Source organism: Bufo gargarizans, chromosome 1 (genome assembly GCF_014858855.1).
Source record: "Bufo gargarizans isolate SCDJY-AF-19 chromosome 1, ASM1485885v1, whole genome shotgun sequence".
Taxonomy (NCBI): Eukaryota; Metazoa; Chordata; class Amphibia; order Anura; family Bufonidae; genus Bufo; species Bufo gargarizans.
Genome location: NC_058080.1, coordinates 473,273,484 through 473,295,323, shown reverse-complemented (window position 1 = coordinate 473,295,323; position 21,840 = coordinate 473,273,484). Strand labels below are relative to the sequence as shown.

The 21,840-nt window shown below is 41.7% G+C and overlaps 1 protein-coding gene across 1 annotated transcript in view; it reads right to left on the bottom strand.

The window, feature by feature from the left end:
• The window catches only part of LOC122927916 (contactin-associated protein-like 4), a 468,829-nt gene that overhangs the window by 48,905 nt on the left and 398,084 nt on the right, over window positions 1-21,840 (bottom strand). Inside the window, exons 19-22 of the mRNA XM_044280254.1 lie at window positions 17,721-17,960; window positions 8,198-8,419; window positions 5,433-5,566; window positions 3,673-3,760 (exon numbers count right to left, since the gene is read on the bottom strand). Coding sequence (XP_044136189.1) covers window positions 3,673-3,760; window positions 5,433-5,566; window positions 8,198-8,419; window positions 17,721-17,960 — 684 coding nt within the window. The remainder of the gene's footprint in view (window positions 1-3,672; window positions 3,761-5,432; window positions 5,567-8,197; window positions 8,420-17,720; window positions 17,961-21,840) is intronic.

Sequence of the window (21,840 nt, the reverse complement as noted above, 5' to 3'; positions counted from 1 at the left end):
CATTGTGAACTTTATAACAGTCAATCTTGTAATTCTCCTTTTTAAATGACACATTTATTGTACTTATTTTGTGTTTTTACTATTTCCACACATTTTTTCAGCATATACACTGCCTGTCCAAAATAAAAGTCGCCACCTGGATTTAACTAAGCAAATAGTTATAAGCCTCCTATTGGAGAATTACTGCATGGGCGATTATCTTTCAGCTGGCGATAAGTTATTTAACCCCAACTGGTGCAATGAGTTGCTTCTCATTTCTTAAACAACCATGTCGAAAGACACAGCTCGTGGTCGTGGAAAAGATGTTAGTCTGTTTGAGAAGGGTCAAATCATTGGCATGCATCAAGCAGAGAAAACATCTAAGGAGATTCCAGAAACTACTAAAATCAGGTTAAGAGCTATCCAACGCATTATTAAACACTGGAAGGATAGTGGGGACCCATCGTATTAGTGGAAAAAAGGTGGCGGGATAAAAATCCTGAATGATACGTTTGGTGAAATCAAATCGAAGAAAAACAACAGTAGAACTCAGGGCTATGTTTAATAGTGAAAGTAAGAGCATTTCCACATGCACAATCCGAAGGGAACTCAAGGGATTGGGACTGAACAGCTGTGTAGCTGTAAGAAAACCACTAATCAGTGAGGCAAACCAGAAAAAAGGCTTCAATTTGCTAGAGAGCATAAAGATTTGACTCTGGAGCAATGGAAGAAGATCATATGTTCTGATGAGTCAAGATTTACCCTGTTCCAGAGTTATGGGCGCATCAAGAAGAGAGGCAGATGAAGTGATGCACCCATCATGCCTAGTGCCTACTGTACAAGCCTGTGGGGGCAGTGCTATGATCTGGGGTTGCTGTAGTTGGTCAGGTCTAGGTTCAGCAACAGTATTTGCTCCAAGAATGAGGTCAGCTGACTACCTGAACATACTGAATGGCAGGTTATTCCATCAATGGATTTTTTCTTCCCTGATGGCACGGGCATATTCCATGTTGACAATGCCAGGATTCATCCGTCTCAAATTGTGAAAGAGTGGTTCAGGGAGCATGAGACATCATTTTCACACAGAGAATGGCCACCACAGAGTCCAATCTTTGGGATGTGCTGGAGAAGGCTTTGCGCAGCAGTCAGACTCTACCATCATCAATGCAAGATCTTGGTGAAAAATTAATGCAACACTGGATGGAAATAAATCTTGTGACATTGCAGAAGCTTATCGAAACAATGCCACAGCAAGTGTGTGCCATAATCAAAGCTAAAGGTGGTCCAAGGAAATATTAGAGTGTGTGACCTTTTTCTTTTTGGACAGGCAGTGTATTTGTATGGCTTGTTATACTGTTTGAGATTAATCCCTTGTTTTGGGACCAATCCATTTTTGTAAGTTGTAGTTTTAAATGACACAAATTTGGGGAACATTTTACTAGGTGATTCGTTTTTATTAACTCTATCTGGGAGAAATTAAAAAAATACACTTCTGCTGGTGACATTTTAAATTGTAAAAGTTGTTTTAAAATGTTGCTTTATAGTATTTAAATTTTTTTATTTCTTTGCAGAATTTATTTTGTGGGATACTTACTATAATAACATTATTCTCTGGACCAGTACAATTACAGAAATTACAAATATATGTATTTTTGTAAGTCTTAGGGTACTTCCACACTAGCGTTGTTAGAATCCTGCAAGCCGTGTACAAATGGAAAGCTTTTTTTTTTGATCCGTTAGGCGGATCCAGTGATAAACCGGATCAGTCTCATCCGGTATCATCCGGAATAATGGATCCGATATTTAAATTTTTTCAAAGATCAAAAGCCCGGCACATGTGCAGACCCGAAAACCAGATCCGTCGATGCAGCAATTTCCAGAACATTTGGTAGGGGATCTGGCATTAATACATCTCTATGGAAGTTTATGCCGGATCCAGCAAGTGCAGTATTGTTCCAGGATTTTGTCTGGTCAAATACCGTACAAGGGACGGAAGGGAAGAAATCCTGATGCATACTGATACAGATTGCTTTCCATTCAGAATGCATTAGGACAAGACTGATACGTTTTTTTCCGTATTGAGACCCTTTACCGGATTTCAATACCGGAAAAGAATAACGCTAGTATGAAAGTACCCTTACTATATTTGAACAATAAAATTCTATTAAAAAAAGAATTTCTATAACCCCAGCCCCGTAACTTTTTTTTTTTTTCTTTAAACAAAGTTGTTAGGGGGCTTTATTTTTTGTAACACAACAGTAGTTTTCATTGGTGCCATTTTGAGAGTACATTTCGATCCAGAGTATCAGTATTTAAGTCTTAGAACACCCCTTTAATTCTTATTTTAACAGCTTATTAGTATTACAACGGGACTTTGAGATGAGAATTTTTGATAGCTTCCGTAATACAGTTATACAATTCACTACAGTGTTTTATACTGTCAGTAGGAAACTGGCAGGCAATCTATAGGGCTGTGCCACTACCATGGCCTAATAGGCATTTACAGAAGGCAAACTTGGGGACATTCATTAGACCTCTGGCTGGCATGTAAAGGCCTTGGCAGCCCACAATCACATTCATGGGGTGTGGCGATGGGTAACAGAAGAAGCCCCTTTTCTCTGAAACCACTTAGATGCCATAGTTATTATTTACTGCAATATGTAGGTGGTTAAATGGTTTGTACTAGTATTAAATGTTATTTTAATATAATTTAGCATGAAAACTAGCTCCATTTGTGAGATATTATCTTTATTTCATTATAATGCCCAAACATGTTCCATTTTTTTACGGTGCGGACGGATCACAGACCCATTCAAGTTGACTGGGTCTCGAACCATCCCTGCCACCGCACGGATGTTGCCCGTGCACTGGGGACCGCAAATTGCATGAGGCCTTATAGCAAGAGCACTGCAGCAGAAAAAACACACCGCCTGATTAGTGACAGTTCCATTGAGATACCTGTAGCAGAAAGGATATGCACAATAAGTTTTCAGACTGAAATAAATCTAGCAGATCATTTGGAACAATGAATGGGGAGATCTCTGGATTCATGTGAGGTGTATGACTGGTTGTAGCTTTTTCTTTTTTTTAAAGAGATTGTGGTGCACTATAATATATGGGTTTTTTTTATTTTTTTTTAAATCAGTCATGGCATAACCCATTTAAATAGCTGGGATTGGAGGTTTCTATGATCCTGGCTATTAGACCAGGTGCCTAGCTGTCACTAGTGCCTGGTACAGGACCTTCATGCCAGGCTAAATCTGCACTACTATAAAAAGGTGTACAGGAAGTGCAGGTTCAAATCTCCTTTTGTAAAAACATGTATGGGCAGTCCCTAATGGGTTAATATCTGTATGTGTATTATTTATATTCCATCCTGATTTATTTGAGTTTTATTCCACTCTTTTCTCTGCCTGTGATGTAGTATAAATCAACACTCTTTAGAGGAAAATAACATGTTCCCGAATGCCTGATTGTAAAATGAAGAGATAAGTGTTAAATTACGTTGAAAAGAACCCACTTGCTCATCTGCTAGGAAGTACTTATTTGAGATGATGCTTCAACTTGACAAAAGTAAATTTCTTTCTTGATTGTCACATTTTAATTAAATTCCCTGGCCAGACATACTTTTCTATCAATGAGATAAAGTATATACTGTAACATCTGTGATACTTTAGAAAAAATTATGCTTACCTGATATTTTACCAAGTACAAGAGAATGGATTGTATTGAACTTTGTGCCAGAACTGAGAATGAATTGCTCAGATCCATATTGGTTAACCTAGAGGAACATCCAGCAAAAGAATAATGAAATCATTTTTCAGTGGATAAGGCATTAAATGTTCATAGATGTATTACATTTACAAAATCCAAATGTTGCCAGCAAATTTATTGGTATGCTCTGCATGAAATTCTTATGAACATAACGCACTTCCTATACTGTATATACAATGAGATATACAGTATTTAATGAACAAATACTAGCTGATAATCAGTGTCCCATATTAATCAATATACGTTCAAATTTTTAGTGGAAATAATGGTGTACAGTACATTGTGTGCTTGTAATTCATAAAAGGGGTTGTCTTGCACATACTCCTACCTCATCCCCTTATTAACAAAGCATGGCAAATGTTTATTTGGTGGCGTCAACATCTGCATTTACTTTTTAAATAGGTATTTTCCTAATAAAAATAATCCTTTATGTATTAATTTTTTTTAAGAACCAAATTAAAAACAATTATAGCTTTCAAATTCTTAGATAAAGAAAAGGTGAAAGATAAAATCGTCTAGTCTTGAACTGGTTAAACAAAGCATTTATATTGGCTGTTTGGCTAGATATTTGATGGTCCTGTGATTGCTCTTAGCCAAGACATTTTGAAAGATAACAGTCACTTTAAGGGCTCAGGCACACGACCATTGTTGTTTTGCAGTCTGTTTTTCACTGATCCGTTGTTCCGTATCTGAGTTTTTTTTTTCTACGATTTAAGTCCTCTTCCGTTCCGTTATTCCACAAAACATATCCGTATAGTTTCCGTATGCAATCCGTTTTTTGCGGATCAGAAACGGAAACAGTAACTTATTAATCAAACACATGAGCACTATGGGCTGGGCATAGCATTTTTGATCCGCAAAATACGGATGAAATACGGATGTGTTCTGTGTGCGTTCCATATTTTTTGCGGACCCATTTACTTGAATGGGGTCTCGGACCATGATTTGTGGACAATAATAGGACAGTAACTACTTTTTTGCAGAACAGAAATACGGATCAGAAACAGAATGAATACGGAGTACCTTCCGTTGTTTTTGCAGACCCATTGAAGTGAATGGTTTCGCATACGGTCTGCAAAAAAAAAGGAGCGGAAGCGGAAATAAAATTTGTTTGTGTGCATGAGCCCTAACTCACAATTCTACCTCCACTTACGCCTACTTACTGCCTCTTTGATGATTTATTAAGACCATCCAGCGCCTCTAAAGACTGCTGGTTACTTAGCTAGAGTAATTAGCTTGTGTTTCCTGATCAATCCATAGGATTACACCACTTAAAAAAAAATACTATGTAGGGGGTTACTGACTTAGTTACTTAGTAAGGAGCTATTGACTGAAAAATATGGAAACATATTTTGACAGTGATAAAATAGTACAATAAATAATAATAATAATAACAGAGAATAATAATAATAAAATGAATTGACTTTGATCCGAATTTCTGGAAAATTAAGTTTGCTGCAAAGGTGAATTTCCTTGCACTTCGTGCCGTTCCCCATCATTGTGCCAGCTACATACAAAGAAATGCGCTTTGTGATAAAGTAATTCGTCACAAATCAAATTTCTTTGTGAAATTTGGCAAAGCAGACAAATTTTTCATAACTTTGCTCATCTCTAATAATAATAATAATAATAATAATAATAATAATAATAATAATAATAATTCATTCCAGTTTTAATACCTCCACAAATAAGATATCTTGTTTTCTCAGAATTGAGAGTCTGTGCAGATGACCATCAGCTAGATTTTTAGAATTGATGGTGAAAACATCCGGATCATGATAATAATTCAATTTGTACCCGATTTGCAAACTTCCTAAAAAAAGAAAAAGGACAGACAAGAAATAAAAAATAAATATATATATATATATATATATATATATATATATATAACATTATTATGTGCTTTAAAAATAAATACAATATATAGCGGAAAATAACTCCTTAAGTCAATATCTGACAGCAATACTAGGAGACATTCTTGAGTAGGAGGTCAAATATTATCATTACAAGGAACATTACATGTAACAGCATAAGTTTTGATACACTGTGTCTGGTAATTCTAATTCAGTAGTAGTATTGAAGAAACCAGATACTACGAAGATTTGGTAAAAGGAAATGTGTCACCAAAAATTGTATCTGACAGTTAAAACCACATAACAATACATCTCTTTTTTTCTAATTCCTGAACATGATTAAGGCTACTTTCACACTTACGTTCAGAGCGGATCCGTCTGCATTATATTGTAAAAAAAATTCTAAGTGTGAAAGTAGCCTCAGACGGATCCGTCCAGACTTTACATTGAAAGTCAATGGGGGACGGATCCGTTTGAAAATTGAGCCATAGTGTGTCATATTCAAACGGATCCGTCCCCATTGACTTACATTGTAAGTCTGGACGGATCCGCTTGCCTCCGCACGGCCAGCAGCGTTCAGGTGTCCGCTTGCTGAGCGGAGCCCAAACGCTGCCAGACTGATGCATTCTGAGCGGATCCGCGTCCACTCAGAATGCATTAGGGCTGGACGGATGCGTTCGGGGCCGCTTGTGAGCCCATTCAAACGGAGCTCACAAGCGGACACCCGAACGCTAGTGTGAAAGTAGCCTAAGTGGGTTGCCATCTTCCAGGAGCTGTTCTTAACAGTATTAAGAAAGCATTAAGAAAATTGGTTTATGGCAGCCCCATGGGCTAGTGTAAAGTAAAACTGGTTTAGTTGCCTATAGCAACCAGATCCTACCTTTTATTTTTTTAGAACTCCTTTGGAAAATGAAAGGTAAAATCTGATTGATTGCTATGGGCAACTAAGCTAGTTTTACTTTACACCAGTTTGATAAATCTCCCACAATTTTCTCACTGTATTGACATGAGAGACCTTTCTAAACATGCTTTGTGACCTGTGCAGAGGTCATTGTAGAAGGAAGGAATAGATAAGCTTTCACCATATCCTATTGTGAATGGTGGATCCTATCTTATCTATACACAGAGGTGATATCATTAAAGGCAGGATTAGAATGATAGATACGCAGGTAACTGCAGTAAAGTGATCTTTAGATATATATATATATATATATATATATATATATATATAGATAGATAGATAGATATATAATCACATTATATACATGCAGAATACTCACAGGTACTCAAGGAGGAAGATTAAAATTATAATTAATGATCAGAAACCTTAGGCCTGTATTACACCAACAGATTATCTGATGTCTGTCCAATCTGGCCAATCTTTCAGATAATAGTTATGATATTCTAATCGCAAATTTTTATCGCAAATATCGGCACTTTGAGAATTCATAAAGATGTAGAATATAGTGCTATATATTCGTAATTGTGAATATTCTAGATTTTATTTTCATCAGTAACCTCCATTCTTGCTCATGGGCCAATGAGAAGGCTGCAATATATTTGTCAGAGTTTAGTAACATCCCTAGCAACCAATAGGAAAGTTGCTTACCCCTTACTATACAAGAACCTCCCCAGCAGCTATTTTATGCAGTTTTTTTTTTGCAGTTCTGAGAGATCAGTCTCAATGCTGTGCTCTGTGCTTTCATCTGGATCCTGCTCCTTATCCAATTACATTAGATAGATAGTTAGCTAGCTCATATATACAATACAGATAGTTAGAGGGAGATAGTGTAGGTTAGATAGTGATATAGTATAGCTGATAGGTTCCAGTGCAGAGTGTTAGGTAGTGTGACAGGAATTACTGTTTCTCTGCTGTCCTTACATACATGCTACAGACATAGTGCTGTGATGTCCCAACAATACTTAGTGCACCAATCAGTAATATCTACATAGACCAGATAAAATGTGAGGTTGCATGTATTGCTCAAAAAATATGCTCATTATTAGTGCTGATTTGTGCAATCGCGAAAATAATAACAAGATCACAAATTCTAGAATTCGCTAATTTATTGCGAATATTATGTGAAAAATTCACAAAATATTGCAAAAAGCGAATATTGCCTATGTCGCTTATCACTATCAGATAATCTGTTGGTGTAATACAGGCCTTAGAGTTTATGCACTCACCAGATGGTAGATTAAATAAAGTCCACAGGAACAATGTACAGAAAGATTTATACTTTTTAATCAATATACTGTACAGTATAGCAACCTGACAATTTATATCTTTCAGCTCTATACATATCACAAATTATATTCATATTAGAAAATTTGATAAATGTGTAAAAGATGCACCATTTTTGAAGTCAAGGTAATAACATTCACAAGATTTTTGTATATAAGTGGATTTTTGGATAATAAAACACATGAGATCTTGAGTTTGATAACATAGAAAGAAAAATGTACCATGTTAAATAACTGGGCTAGTAAATAATCAAATGGAGACAAGTATAATTGTCTTATAATACAGTCCTTAGCTAACACTATGCAATAAAGAATGATAGTCTATATATTTTTTCGAATTTACGTACCATTTTTTGAAATGATAATTGAAATATATGCTTTATTTAGAGACTGTACAAAAAGCAATAAACTTGGTGCTTGAGTTGTTCTGAAATTGAAAGATATACTTTCCTTAGAATTTGATTCAGCATAAATAGAAGATGCCATCAAACTTGAATTTTTAATCATGGTATAATTCTCTTGAATTGTATAAGTTAATGATGATTCTGCTTCAAATTGTGCTGAAATTTCTATAAATGAAAAAAGGGCAATATGCATTAAAACATTCATAGCATAATAGATATAAGGCATTTAACAAGCCTAAGCATTAAAACAATTATTACCTAAAGGTGACCTATTATTACTGAAAGGTAATGGGTCACCAAAAATGTTATCTCCCAGCCAAAACCAGATAGTAGCACTTATCCTTTTTTTTTTAAATCTAATCTGTTTTAATTTTCTGACTGCAGAATATATTATTCTATTTCCTGAATAGAATAATGGGGGCTGCCATCTTATCTGAGCTGTTCTAAACAGCATTCACAGTGATAATAGTGCTAAGATAATTTAGGAAAATTGAACAACTTTTTAAAAAATGCTTTCATATATTATGCTTATTCAGTATTCACATGTCTATTGGCATTTACCAGTTTTAAATAGTGCTGAGAAAAGTGGAGTGAGAGGTTGAGGAATTGTGCTTGGTCTCCAATGTTTTCATCATATTTTAAGTCAGAAAATTTGGCATCCTTAAAGAGAATATGTCTCCACATTTTGACATTCCTAGCCAATACAAGATTTAAAAAAAAAAAAAAAAAAGGGAAATCCCTGATTCTGAAGATGTAATTACTTTTGTAAGACTCACCTTCTAACATCTGCTATGATCCTGCACTCATCAATTAATTATTCTTACAGTGTTCATTTTAGGGCAATCGCAAATGTCATAGTCAAATATCAGAATAATGTCAGCTTGATATTGGCTCTGACTAGTGATGGACGAACATTGTCTGGGACGGTTCACGAACGCAATCAAATGTTCACAAACCGCAAGTTTGCGGCGGGCCCAATTCACTTTAATGGCAGGCAAACAAATAGTCCCACATTATGGACAGTGACTACTAGAGAGGGATCAATGACAAAAATTGCAACAAAAAATATGTATCTTAATCAGGGGACATTTTTAAGCTTCTTAAAGGGAAATTCTCTGAAATGTGCCCTGTTAGAGCCTAGAAAGTTTTTATTTTAGGCCACGGGAGTACGGACCTTAAAAATTAGGCATTCACCTGACATAAAAGAAATTCTGATTATGTGGTTCGAGGTAGATTATGCTGTCAATGTATAAAAATTGTATTGTACGCCACTGGACTACAGGCCCCAAACATTAGGCATTGACTGGACAGAAAAGATCAAGTGATTATGTGGCCGGAGGTATATTACGCGGTCAATGGATATCAATTTTACTGCAGGCCAGTACAAACACAGGTCAAATACATATGTTTAAAAGAACTAAAAATATAAAATTGGATTGAAAACGTGGCTAACGAAATTCCCCCCTCTTGAAAAAAAACCTAATGATAAGAAATTCGATAACAGTTGATAAAATCGATAAAGTTGAAATTCGATAACACATGGTCGTCACTGGTCTTGAATTCCTCCGAGGCCCCAACAATTATTGATTCACCGTACAGAAAAGAACAAGTAAGTATGTGGCTGAAGGTAGATTACACTGTCATTGGATATTAATTTTACAGCAGGCCAGTGGACTACAGACCCAAAAATTATGCATTATTCAGCGTACATAAAAGAACAAGTACATATGTGGCTGGAGGTAGATTACACGGTCATTGGATATCAATTTTACAGCAGGCCAGTGGACTACAGGCCCCAAAAATTATGCATTCACCGTACAGAAAAGATCAAGTGATTATGTGGCTGGAGGTCTATTAGACGGTCAATGGATATCAATATAACTGAAAGCCAGTGCAAATACAGATCAAATACATATGTTTAAAAGAACTAAAAATATAAAATTGGAATTAAAACATGGCTAATGAAATCCTTCCCCTTGAAAAAAACCCTAATGATAATAGTTGAAACACGTAGTCGTCACATGTGTTAAATTCCTTTGAGGCCCAAAACATTAGGCATTCAAAGGACAGAAAAGGCCTTTTATGCTGCTGTATTACATAAGACAGGGACCATTATTTGTTGTGGGTGGTGGCAGATATTTGTGGGCTGTTACGAGGAAATTCAATTAAATATGGTCGACTCGTCACATGTGTTGAATTCCTCCAAGATCAATACCTCATTAATTTTTAGAAATGTGAGGTAGTCCACACTGTCGTGAGCTGGGCGAGTGCGCTTATCGGTCATGATACCCCCCTGGTGCGCTGAACGTCCTTTCAGACAGGAGACTGGACGAGGGGCAAGCCAAGAGTTCCATGGCAAATTGTGCCACCTCTGGCCACAGGCCAAGCCCGCACACCCAGTAGTCCAGGGGTTTCTCGCTTCTCAGAGCATCCACTGCGGCCGTTAACCCAATGTAGTCGGACACCGGTCGGTCTAGGCGATGAGGCTGAATCTGGAGGGCGGCTGTCGATGGGTTGGTTGCAAGAATTATTTCATATCCGAAGTGACCAACACATCTTCATCTTCAAGCAAGGCCTGGAAGTGCTGCATTCTGACAGCCCTCTGTGATGCTGGTAACATGTCTGCCATTTTGTGTTTGTACCGGGGTCTAAGTATGTTGCCACCCAGTACTGGTCCTTGACCTTTATACTTTTTATACCGGGGTCCCTCTTCAAACATTGGAGCATGAAGGCCCCCATTTGCACTAAATTGTAAGCGGTGAAGTGGCCTGGATCCTGCTCAGCGTCCAAGATAATGTCGTCCTCGGTCTCCTACCCCCAGCCACGGACAACACCAGGGATCCCAGAAATGTTTAAATTATGCTCTTCTTGGTTCTCCTCCGCCCCGGCACCCAGGGCCGGCCTTTGGGGTGTGCGGGCTGTGCGGCCGCACAGGGCGCCATAGGAACAGGGGCGCCGGGCGGCCGACAGTCTGCCGCAAACTAAGTATACTTATTACTATTTTCTTGCGGCCGCCGGCTAACTAACAGCGCTGAAAGCGCACGTACTATTGGAAATAGTGAGGAGGGGGCGGGGCCCGCGGCCGCTCTGAGCTTAGGGTGCCCTGCTGTCACTCACTGCAGCGCTGGCAGCCGGGTGATCAGCTGAGCGCAGCTCTCCAGTCCCGAGCCGAGTCCCTCCTCTCCCTGCTCCCTTCCTCCTCTATCTACACAGTGATGTGTGCCGTGCCCCCAGCCAGGCAGCGCAGCGGCTCACTCACTGTTCAATCAGTCAGTCTCCCTCCTCCTCGCTCCACCTCTGCCTGCGGCTGCCTCCCAGTGACCCTGCCTCCTTCTCTCTGACAAGGAAGTCAGGTGACGGTCCACAGTCAGGAAGTGGCATCAGAGAGAGAGGCAGGGAGCTCCTTCACCCGTGGGAGAATTAAAATCATTCCTCTTCACTTCTCTCCAGTCCAGCTCCTCCAGCAGCAGCCAGGCAGCCTGCCCAAGTAGTGCCCGGTGCCCAGCCCAGTGCCCACTATTGTGCCCTGCCTGCAGGCTGCAGTGCAGCAGCAGTGGTTTTTCAACCTGACTAACTAAGACAGTCCTGAGTCCTGAACTGAACTCTGAGAGTCCTGACACCTGTTGTCCTGGATAGTCACTCACTTACTTCTAAAAAGGTATAAATTTAAAACATTTGAAGTGTAATGTAACAGTGTTTAAACAGGATTCTGAAATCTGTCACTCATCAGAAAAAACGTTATGTAGCTGACTGACATGAGCGATGGGCTAATGTCAGCAGTACATAACAGAGTGTTTTATAACTCCCTGCCCGCCGCTGCTGCCGTTCTATTAAAATAAAGACTTATAATATGCTAATGAGCCTCTAGGTGCTATGAGGGCGTTCCTGCAGCACCTAGAGGCTCCGTCTATTCAGCCTTTGGCAGTGGCACGCCCATGTCCAGTTGAGTGACGTCCGAGTTCTCCTCTTCGTCCCGTAAATCCCACGCCTGCGCCGTCCCGTTTAGTATTCGGCGCAGGCGCGGGATTTATGGGACGAAGAGGAGAACTCGGACGTCAATCAACTGGACATGGGCGTGCCACTGCCAAAGGGTGAATAGACAGAGCCTCTAGGTGCTGCAGGAACGCCCTCATAGCACCTAGAGGCTCATTAGCATATTATAAGTCGGCAGGGAGTTATGTACTGCTGACATCAGCCCATCGCTAATGTCAGTCAGCTACATAACGTAACGTTTTTTCTGATGACAGAAACCCTTTAATAAAAAGTATTAATTGATTGGACAACAACTATCAATAAAATGGATTTTGCACTAACATGAAATTTGGATGTCTGTATTGGACGATATGTATTATTGCACATATAAGATGCCCCCCACAAAACATGTCACTGGTTACCAGTGGCATTTCTTTATGGGGGCATATTTTAGGTGCAATACTAACAAGTGCCTTGCCCTGCACTCGTTCAGCTGTGCTCGCATACATATCGTGCCCTGTGTCCACTGTCCTGTGACCACTCTGCTAAAGCCTGGCATAGCCCATCTATGCCCAGCTTTACCAAAGCAGACAGGCAGGAGCTGTGATGTGATCATATTTATTGTATGTGTGTGTGTGTGTGTCCCCGTCCCTGTGTGTGTGACTGTCCGTCCCTGTGTGTGTGACTGTCCGTCCCTGTGTGTGTGACTGTCCGTCCCTGTGTGTGTGACTGTCCGTCCCTGTGTGTGTGTGTCCGTCCCTTTGTGTGTGACTGTCCGTCCCTGTGTGTGTGTGACTGTCCGTCCCTGTGTGTGTGTGACTGTCCGTCCCTGTGTGTGTGTGGCTGTCCGTCCCTGTGTGTGTGTCTCTCCCTGGGTGTATCACCATGCCCACAGTGTTCCTATGTCTTGACGCAGCTGCATCAGAAGTTCAGAATGTTCTGTGCGGGGCAAGAAGAAGATGGAAGAGGAGGCAGCGCCAGCATGGAGTCCGTGCGATAGACACAGGGAGGCACACTAAGGACGAAGGTAACACTTCCACATGATCTACACTAGTGTTATCTGTGGTTTTACATAGGACTGCAGGTAACACTACCACATTAGCAGCACTAGTGTTATCTGTGGTTTTACATAGGACCAGAGGTAACACTACTACATTTACGGAAATCAGAGAGCCATCACTGTTTTATCTGTATTCAGAGAGCTATGTGGTGTTATTTGTGGTGTTACATAGGACTGCAGATAAAACTTTAATGGTATATCCACAGGAGTCCCATAGATTCAGATACCGTATCGTGTAGCAGCATTATGGGTCCCAAAAAACCAGGGGTAAGGGGGGGGGGGGGCGCCACAAGGTTAGCTCGCACAGGGCGCCTGAACACCTAAGGCCGGCCCTGCCGGCACCATCCTCCTCTGACTCCTCTTCAGACTCCTGTTGACTTGTCTCTGATCGAGTAGTTCCCCCTGGGAATTCATCCAGCATTGCGACTTCCTCATCTTCCTGCTTCTCGACGGCTTGATCAATGATACAACGCAATGCACACTCCAGAAAGAAGGCGTAAGGTTCAATGTCACTGATGGCACCCTGGCTGCGACTGACCAGTTTGGGTGATCTCATCAAATGGCTGCAGAAGTCTGCATACGTCTCGCATGAGCAGCCACTGGCGTGGTGAAAAAAAAAATGCTCCCCAGAACCTGTTCTGGCGCAGAGTTCATACAGGTAGTCGTTAATGGCACGTTTCTGCTGGAGCAGCCTATCAAGCATATAAAAGGTGGAGTTTCATCACATCTGGCAGTCACAAATCAGATGTCTGAACGTCAGCAAGGCGAGCCAAGGCCGTGTAAGATCTTCTAAAATGGCCCCAAGAAGTCCTGGAACCCGGGTATTTGACAACGAATCACTGCACGACCAAGTTCAAGATGTGTGCCATGCACAGCACTTGTGTCATTTTGCCCTGTATCAGCGTGCTCAGCAGATTGGCACTGTTGTAGCACGCCACTTTACCAACTGTCAAATTGAGCGGGGTTAGCCACTGATCGGCCAGTGTCCGCAAAGCTGAAAGGAGTGCAGGACCGGTGTGGCTCTTGGCTTCCAGGCACAACAGCAGCAGCACAGCATGGCAACATCTCACCTGGCACATGGAAAAGGGTTTTGAGGAGCTTGGGGGCGCAGCGGAAGAGGTGGTAGCAGTGGAAGAGAAGGAGTCAGCCAAGGAGGAGATGGAGGATGGAGTAGGAGGAGAAGAAGAAGAGGCAGGCATGAATGCAATGCGTGGCAGTAACACCAAATCCAAATGGGTGCTACGGGTTGCATGCTTGACGGCCGTCAGATTTACCCAGTGGGCAGTAAAATTATGTACCTTCACGGCCCATGTTTGCTTGGCCACGTGTCTATGGTCAGATGTATCTTGGCACTGACACTCCGACACTGTGTGCCAAAGATACATTCACTTGCCGCTGAACATGGCCATATAGCTCCGGGATGTACTTCTGGCAGAAATATTTCCTTCCGGGGACCTTCCATTGCGGTGGGCCAAAGTACACAAATTTTCTAAAGGCCTCCGAGTCCACCAGTTTATATGGCAGTAGTCGGAGGGCAGCCATTGGGCAAAACGGTTATCCGGCGGCGTCATCTTTTTATGCTCAAACATTTGGGCCACAGAAGCCTGCCTTTTGCCAGATGAACGCGACGACCGCACGGTGGAAAGTGGAGTTGAGGACAAAAGGAGGAGAGAGGAGAAGGAGAATACGCAGGACATGGAGCAAAGGGAGTGTGGCTTTGTAGGTTCTGACAGTGTTACTCCCACTGGGCTCGGTAATGGGAGGCCAGGTGCCTTCTTAAGGCGGTCGTCCCTAGCTGAGTGTTGGGCTTACCGCAACTTATGCGTTGACAGCACAGGCTGCAGATGGCAACACTATTGTCATCAGTGGACACGTGTCACGGCTGAGGATGGGGAAAACCCTCAGCCGTGCGGTGCCAGAAGATGTTACGCGCTGCTTGACAAGGACGACAGTATTAGGGAGAAGGTCACCTCCTATCGCGTCCCTAAACTGACCCTGACTCCTATCCATATGAGTCAACCCTGAAGGTGGGAGCACTCATACACCGGATGCCTAGGGGTCCCTACTAGCCCTCAGGATTGCCCTGGAACAAGGAGCAGGGTAAGACGACCTGTTCTTTCTGGACACGAATGAACAGGAGTCTCACTGGCCAAGCTGCAGGGAAAGGAACATAAACAGCCTATGGATATGGCAGGAGGCTGAAAAGCACTTCCACACCTACCTGCCACAGACACTCAGACTGGATCCCATGCAAGACAGCAATTGTCCACACCCAAACACAAATGGACACAGCACGCACACAAACACACAGGAACTCAGATCCATAGGTGCATTGCATAACAAAGGAAAACATCAAATGTACATCAACATAAACCTAAGAGTCACAGATAGTTTGTTTTATGACCACAAGGGTGGCCCCCACTGGCAGATGGAATGCACAGGAGGCTGCTCCAGCTAAGCATGGCTGAAGCAACCCACTGAGCCATGCCAAACACAGAGGCTTTATAGGCCTAAGTGGCCACACCCACAAAGACACACCCAGTGTCTCACACACACAGAAAGGGAGTTAACCTTTCCACCACCAGGGAAGGGAAAACACCACTAAAAGGGGAAGTGCACACAATACATAAAACACAGTGCACACCATACACACACACCTAACATAGAGGTAGTCAGGTGTAACCGCATGCCACTGCAGCAAACTGCCTAGCACCGCTCAGGCTGCTCTGCTGACACATACACAACACAACAAGTTGCCCGTGGCAACCACAAGTGAGGCCACACACCAGCGGCTCTCACCTGTGGTTGAACACCCAAACTAAACCGCAGGCAACCGCATGCGGTTAAAGAGTCACGGTCATAGCCATGGCCGTGACAACACGTTAAAAAAAAAGCCCACACTGCGGAGCCATGTGTCGACGTCTTGGGAGCACCAGATGTGCATGGTGGATGGCTCGTTCCAGATACATTAGAATTTTGCTTTTTGCCTCCTGTGCATTGTAAGTTATGCCTGCTTCTCCTCCTTCTCCTCCCTATCTGCTGCTCCATCTCTCCCTCTGAACTCCCCTCCTCTTCCTCTCTTGTGGGCCCCACGTGACGTCCATCGACATGTTATCATCGTCACCTTCACCACCACTGACATTAGAGATCTCGGCGTAGGCAGCAACAGCAGGGACCACCCTACTTGGGCTGATCTTGGTACAGTTGTCAGACTGCTGGGTGGCGACCGTTGATACCTCCTCTTCCTGATCCGATGCCAAGAATGGCTGCGCATCGGTAAGGTCTTGGAATGGATGGGAAAATAATTCCATTGACTCAAGCAGAGGGGATATGGTGGTGGTGGTGTCTTTAGGAGTGCACACAGCAGAGAGTGAAGAGGGTTGATATAGAGAGGATGAGGAGGGTGCAGAAGTGGAAGGCTGAGTGAGCCACTCAACCAAGTGTGTTGTGTCCTTTGACGTAATCGCATGCACCTTCTGCTACTTCCCACTTAGACTCCTGCCTGGTGCACCTGCCCGACCCCTACCACCCCTGCGGAATGGCCTGCCTCTTCCTCTGCCTATCATTTTCAAAATGACCCTGTGACAAAAGTCCCTATAGAAGAGCAGTATTTGTGAAAGAAGGTATATCACACTCCTGCCTCAATCACTTTTATTTGGTGGGCAACTGGTATAATCACACTAGTGGAAATTATTTGTTACAATAGCGTTTGTCACTCTGTGTAGATGTGGTAATGCAGCAAAACTGCAAACAAATGCTGCACTACCCAATTGCACTATATAGAAAGTATATTATTGGTGTATAACACCTCTTCCTCAATCAGTTTGGGAATGCACAAGGAACTGTGTCCGTTTATTGCGGATAGTCATATGCGGTCCGCAATACGGCAATGGAGGGGCAATGGTCGTGCGAACAAGCCGTAAGGCCTCTTTCACACAAACATATTTTCATTCTGTGTCCATTCAGTTTTTTCTTTTGCGGACCGTATACGGAACCATTTATTTCAATGAGTCCGCAAAAAAACCCGGAAGGTACTCCGTGTGCATTCCACTTCCGTATTTCTGTTCCGCAAAAAAAAAAGAACATGTCCTATTATTGTCCGCATTACGGACAAGGATAGTACTGTTCTATGAAGGGCCAGCTGTTCCGTTCCACACAATATGGAATGCACACAGATGTCATCCGTATTTTTTGCGGATCTGTTTTTTGCGGACCGCAAAATACATACGGTCGTGTACAAGAGGCCTAAATACTGAACAAAACACGGGTATGTGAGATAAGGTACCAAATACTAATAGCCATACATTTTTATGAGCTAGATGCATGCTAAAATAGTGTCCCTTATACTGTACATATAAAGAAAAAAAATACAAAATCAATGCACGGACAAGGTTTGTGCATATTGTCCATCAAAACCATCTAGTTTATACTCACCTTTCTTGCAAAATGCTCCAGTAAATGCTGACAAAGTGCAGTCACATGAAAACCCATTTTGTTTTTCAACACATTTTCCTCCATTGTGACATAAATTCCCATAGCTACTGCAGTGTCCAGGGCACCCTGGTTTGATACCTGGGGTCACCTTTGCTCTTTCTTCCAAGTCAATAGGAATACCATTCAACTTTAAGGAGCGGATGCAACCTAAATATCCTTTCTGCCTTGAAGGTGTTCCACCTGTTTTGGAAACAAAAAACAATATATATATATTTAACTGTCCCATACATTTGTTTGCCAAGAACATTATGTGAAACAACTGCAGGATGTAGTGCTTTAACATTGCTTTCACCATTTCACCAGTTTGGATTAATAATCATTTCTCAAACTGAAGGAGAAAACAATGCTATACCCCTTTTCACATCAGGGCACTGGATGGAGCAAGAGCAATATGTAACTAATGTACCTATGGTTGATATTTAGTGAAGGGTTTTTCTGGGAATTAATTAATCCGTAACTCTAATGATAGGTTATCAATATCAAGTCCTCCTTGCAACCTGGCCAAATGACTGTTTTAAGACACAGCAGCTGCTGAAAATAACTGATAAGTGATCAATATTAAACTCCCTGAAAACCCCTTTAACCCTCTCAAGACCCTGGGATTTTCTTTTTTTTTTTTATTGCCCATCTTCATGGACCCATTATTACTATACATTTTTTCTTTATTCATTAACCATATGAGAACTTATTTTTGAGGGACAAGTTGTGGTTTCTAATGACATAATTTAGTATTGCATATGAAGTGGGAAGCTGGAAAAAAATCCAAAAGGGGTGAAAAAAAAAAAAAAAAAAAAAAAAAGCAATTCCACCACAGTTTTATAGATTTAATCTTTATAGATTTCCCTATGTGGTAAAACTGACCTGTTATGTTCATTATCTGGGTCAGTATTATACAGTACAGACGTTGTACAGAGGTGAGTACAGAAATACCACATTTGTATAGTTGTATTTTAGTGTTGATCAAAGCAAAACATTTAAAGCAGAATTCAGTCCAAAGTTTAGGAAAACTTTGATTCACAACAAATATAAATTTCCTTGCACTTCGTGGTAACTAATCAGTTTTTCCTCAAATGATGGCTGCCAGTGTTACAAAGTGAAAGTAAGAAGCCGGGGAACTCGAGAACACCCAGCCATCCACAGAAAGCTATTCCCTGTGATGTCACAGCCCTAAAAAACCTTCATCCCACATGGTCTTTGCCATTGCTCTGTGAGCTGAGCACAGGGACAGACGTGGCAAGCGCTCATGCACTAGGGACAGTGTTGCTGAAACTGATTAATAGAAGAATATCAGAGATGGAGAGAGCAGGGAGAGCACAGGGAGCCTTATTCTGCGTCAGTTTTATTTATTTATTTATTCCTACATTTACTTATTCCTAGATCAGCCATAAAAGTAATTCAACACCAATAAGATGGAAGCCTTTATTATTTCACTGCCAGCATGCCTACCAATACCATCCAGTATACAACCCTTAGGGGGGCCAGATCTTAATAATGACAATCCTCATATTTTGCTGACCTTACCTCTTCTAAATCATCCTTCAAAGTCTCCATGTCCTAGAAAAGTCGGCAAGATCCAGAGAGAGAGAGGAGCTGGATATTCCCGATTACACATTCTCATCAATATTAGATAATGTGGAAAAGGAGAAAAAACAGATGGCAGAAGAAGGGCTCCCACCTGTAGGGCAGGAGAGCGCTGGGGTTGGATAAATTGGTATTCTGAAGCTGATTAATTGTCAGTGTTTACTGTCAAATAACCTGAAGGAGACTGCAGGCAAGAACAGCAATGGCATGCATATTGTTGCCCCAACCTAACCAGTCAAACCCCATACCAGCAACAGCCCCTGTTTAAAGGTGCTGCACGTCCAATAATAATGAAGACACACTATAAAGTGTGTTTTTCATTATTAAATGAAAGGCATCTGCAGGCTAATTGGCGTGCGGTTCTTCATCGCAGCATGGTCACAACATGGCGGCTCCGTGTGGACGTACCCTAAGGGCTCAGGCCCATGAACGTAAGGGCTCCATGCCCGTGCTACAGACCGCAAATTGCGGTCCGCAATGCGCTGCACCGACCGTGGGGTAGAAGCATGTGGATCGCGGGCCCATTCACTTGAATGGGGTCCGCGATCTGCATCCGACGGTCTGCACCGCAAAAAAGTTGTGCATGCACTACTTTTTTGCGGTGCGGAGGCACGGCCAGAAACACCACGAAAGCACTTCATAGTGTTTCCATGGGGTTCCGATCCATGCTTGCGCACGACATCTCCAGATTTGCGGACCCATTCAAGTGAATGAATCCGCATCTGTGATGCAGAATGCACACGGCTGGTGACCCGCGTATTGCGGAACCACCGTATGTGGTCCGCAGCTCGGGCACAGAGCCTTTACTTCAATGGGCATGAGCCGAAGTTGCCACTCAAAGTTTTCAAAACTTCACTTAACTCTCGTTTTTATGTGTTTAATAAAATAAATTTTTGGGAGCAAATGATTTTTGCCTTATATTGTCATATGTTGACCCCCATAACTTTTCTATATTTACAGTACATCTAAAGAGCTGTGTGAGGGCTTATTTTCAAATGGTGATCTGTAGTTTTCAGTAATACCATTTTGGAATGTGTGTGACTTAATTAATCTCTTTATTTAAATTTTTGGGGAAGGTGAAGTGCCGAAAAAAAATGACAAAATCACAAATTATGTATTTTTTTTCATTATGGTATTCACTGTAGGGTATAGTACAGACATTTTTAGATATGGTGATGCTAATAATTAGAAATGAGCAAATCGAAGTTGACAAAGTGGAATTCAATCCGAATTTCTGGAAAAATTAGATTTGCACCAAATCCGAATTTCCTTGCATTTTTTCCTAAAATGGCTGCTGCACATGTTAGGACATGGAGCAAAGAACTCTGGGAACGAGGGATCACCCATAGCACCCATAATGCCATGCATGCAGATAATCAGCAGCCGGCCAGCCCTGTGATGTCACAGCCTTAGAAATAGCCTCAGCCATCTTGGATTGAGCCATTTTCCAGTGTATAAAAAATGAAATGTAAGCGGCTCACCTACCAACTCGGAGATGGAGTGGTGCACACTCCACTGGCTCACCCAAAGCCTGTAAAAAAACAAATCCTAAATATACAAGAGTTTGGGGGGCAGTAAACGTCTACTTCACTTGCGTGCCTCCATTATAGGGGCATTTTGTGGGAATCCGTAAATTGAGGATTGCAGAATACCGACTGTGATTACTATAGCAGCGGAGCGGCTGGACTGGAGGACCCAGAAGACAATCTCTGCTCCCTGCCTCACAAGGAGATAGCTGGATCACATGGAAGTTCAGGAAAAGAGCATTAGAAGTGTAGGAAAAGGATAGGGTGGAATTATTCCACAGTATTGAAGAAGAACAGGGTTCATTAGGGGATTGTACAGCCTGGGTAACAGGAACAAGCCTATTACACCTTGCTGCAATGACTGCGGATCTAAATTGTCATTATACTGCTGCTTTCAGGTTTGCAATAGATGATACCTCAGTAATTCTAACAAATCGTTCTTTTTATTGGGGTGCAAGTGCTGTGTGATACAGCCATTAACAGGGTGTATTACTAGGAAATATTTCTACATCTTACTAGCCCGTGTGCGGTGCAGTTATATGTTCTAAAGTTTTTTTTGGTGTGTATTAGTGGCAAAGAAAGTATTATTTGCCATTCAGAGGTTTAGTTATATGCTCTAAAGCTTTTTTGGCTATTTAGCAGTGCAATATATCACAGACATGCAAGATATATTTGCGTAGGGGAAATAATGAGAATATCACTGAACAAAAACCCCTAAAATATAACTTTTATTTATATGCAGATAAAATAATAAACCCCAGGCTTATATCTATTCAAGGTAGGTATGATGACCTATATCCGATGTCTGTACTGAGGATACAAGCAGAGCACCCGCCCCGAAAGGGGTGACCCTACTTCTAGGTGGCTAACCCCTCAGACACCCCAGATGTCCCTGCTGAATAAACAATCTTCCTGACGCGTTTCCCCAAGTGGAGATATCCAAATGGTTCATC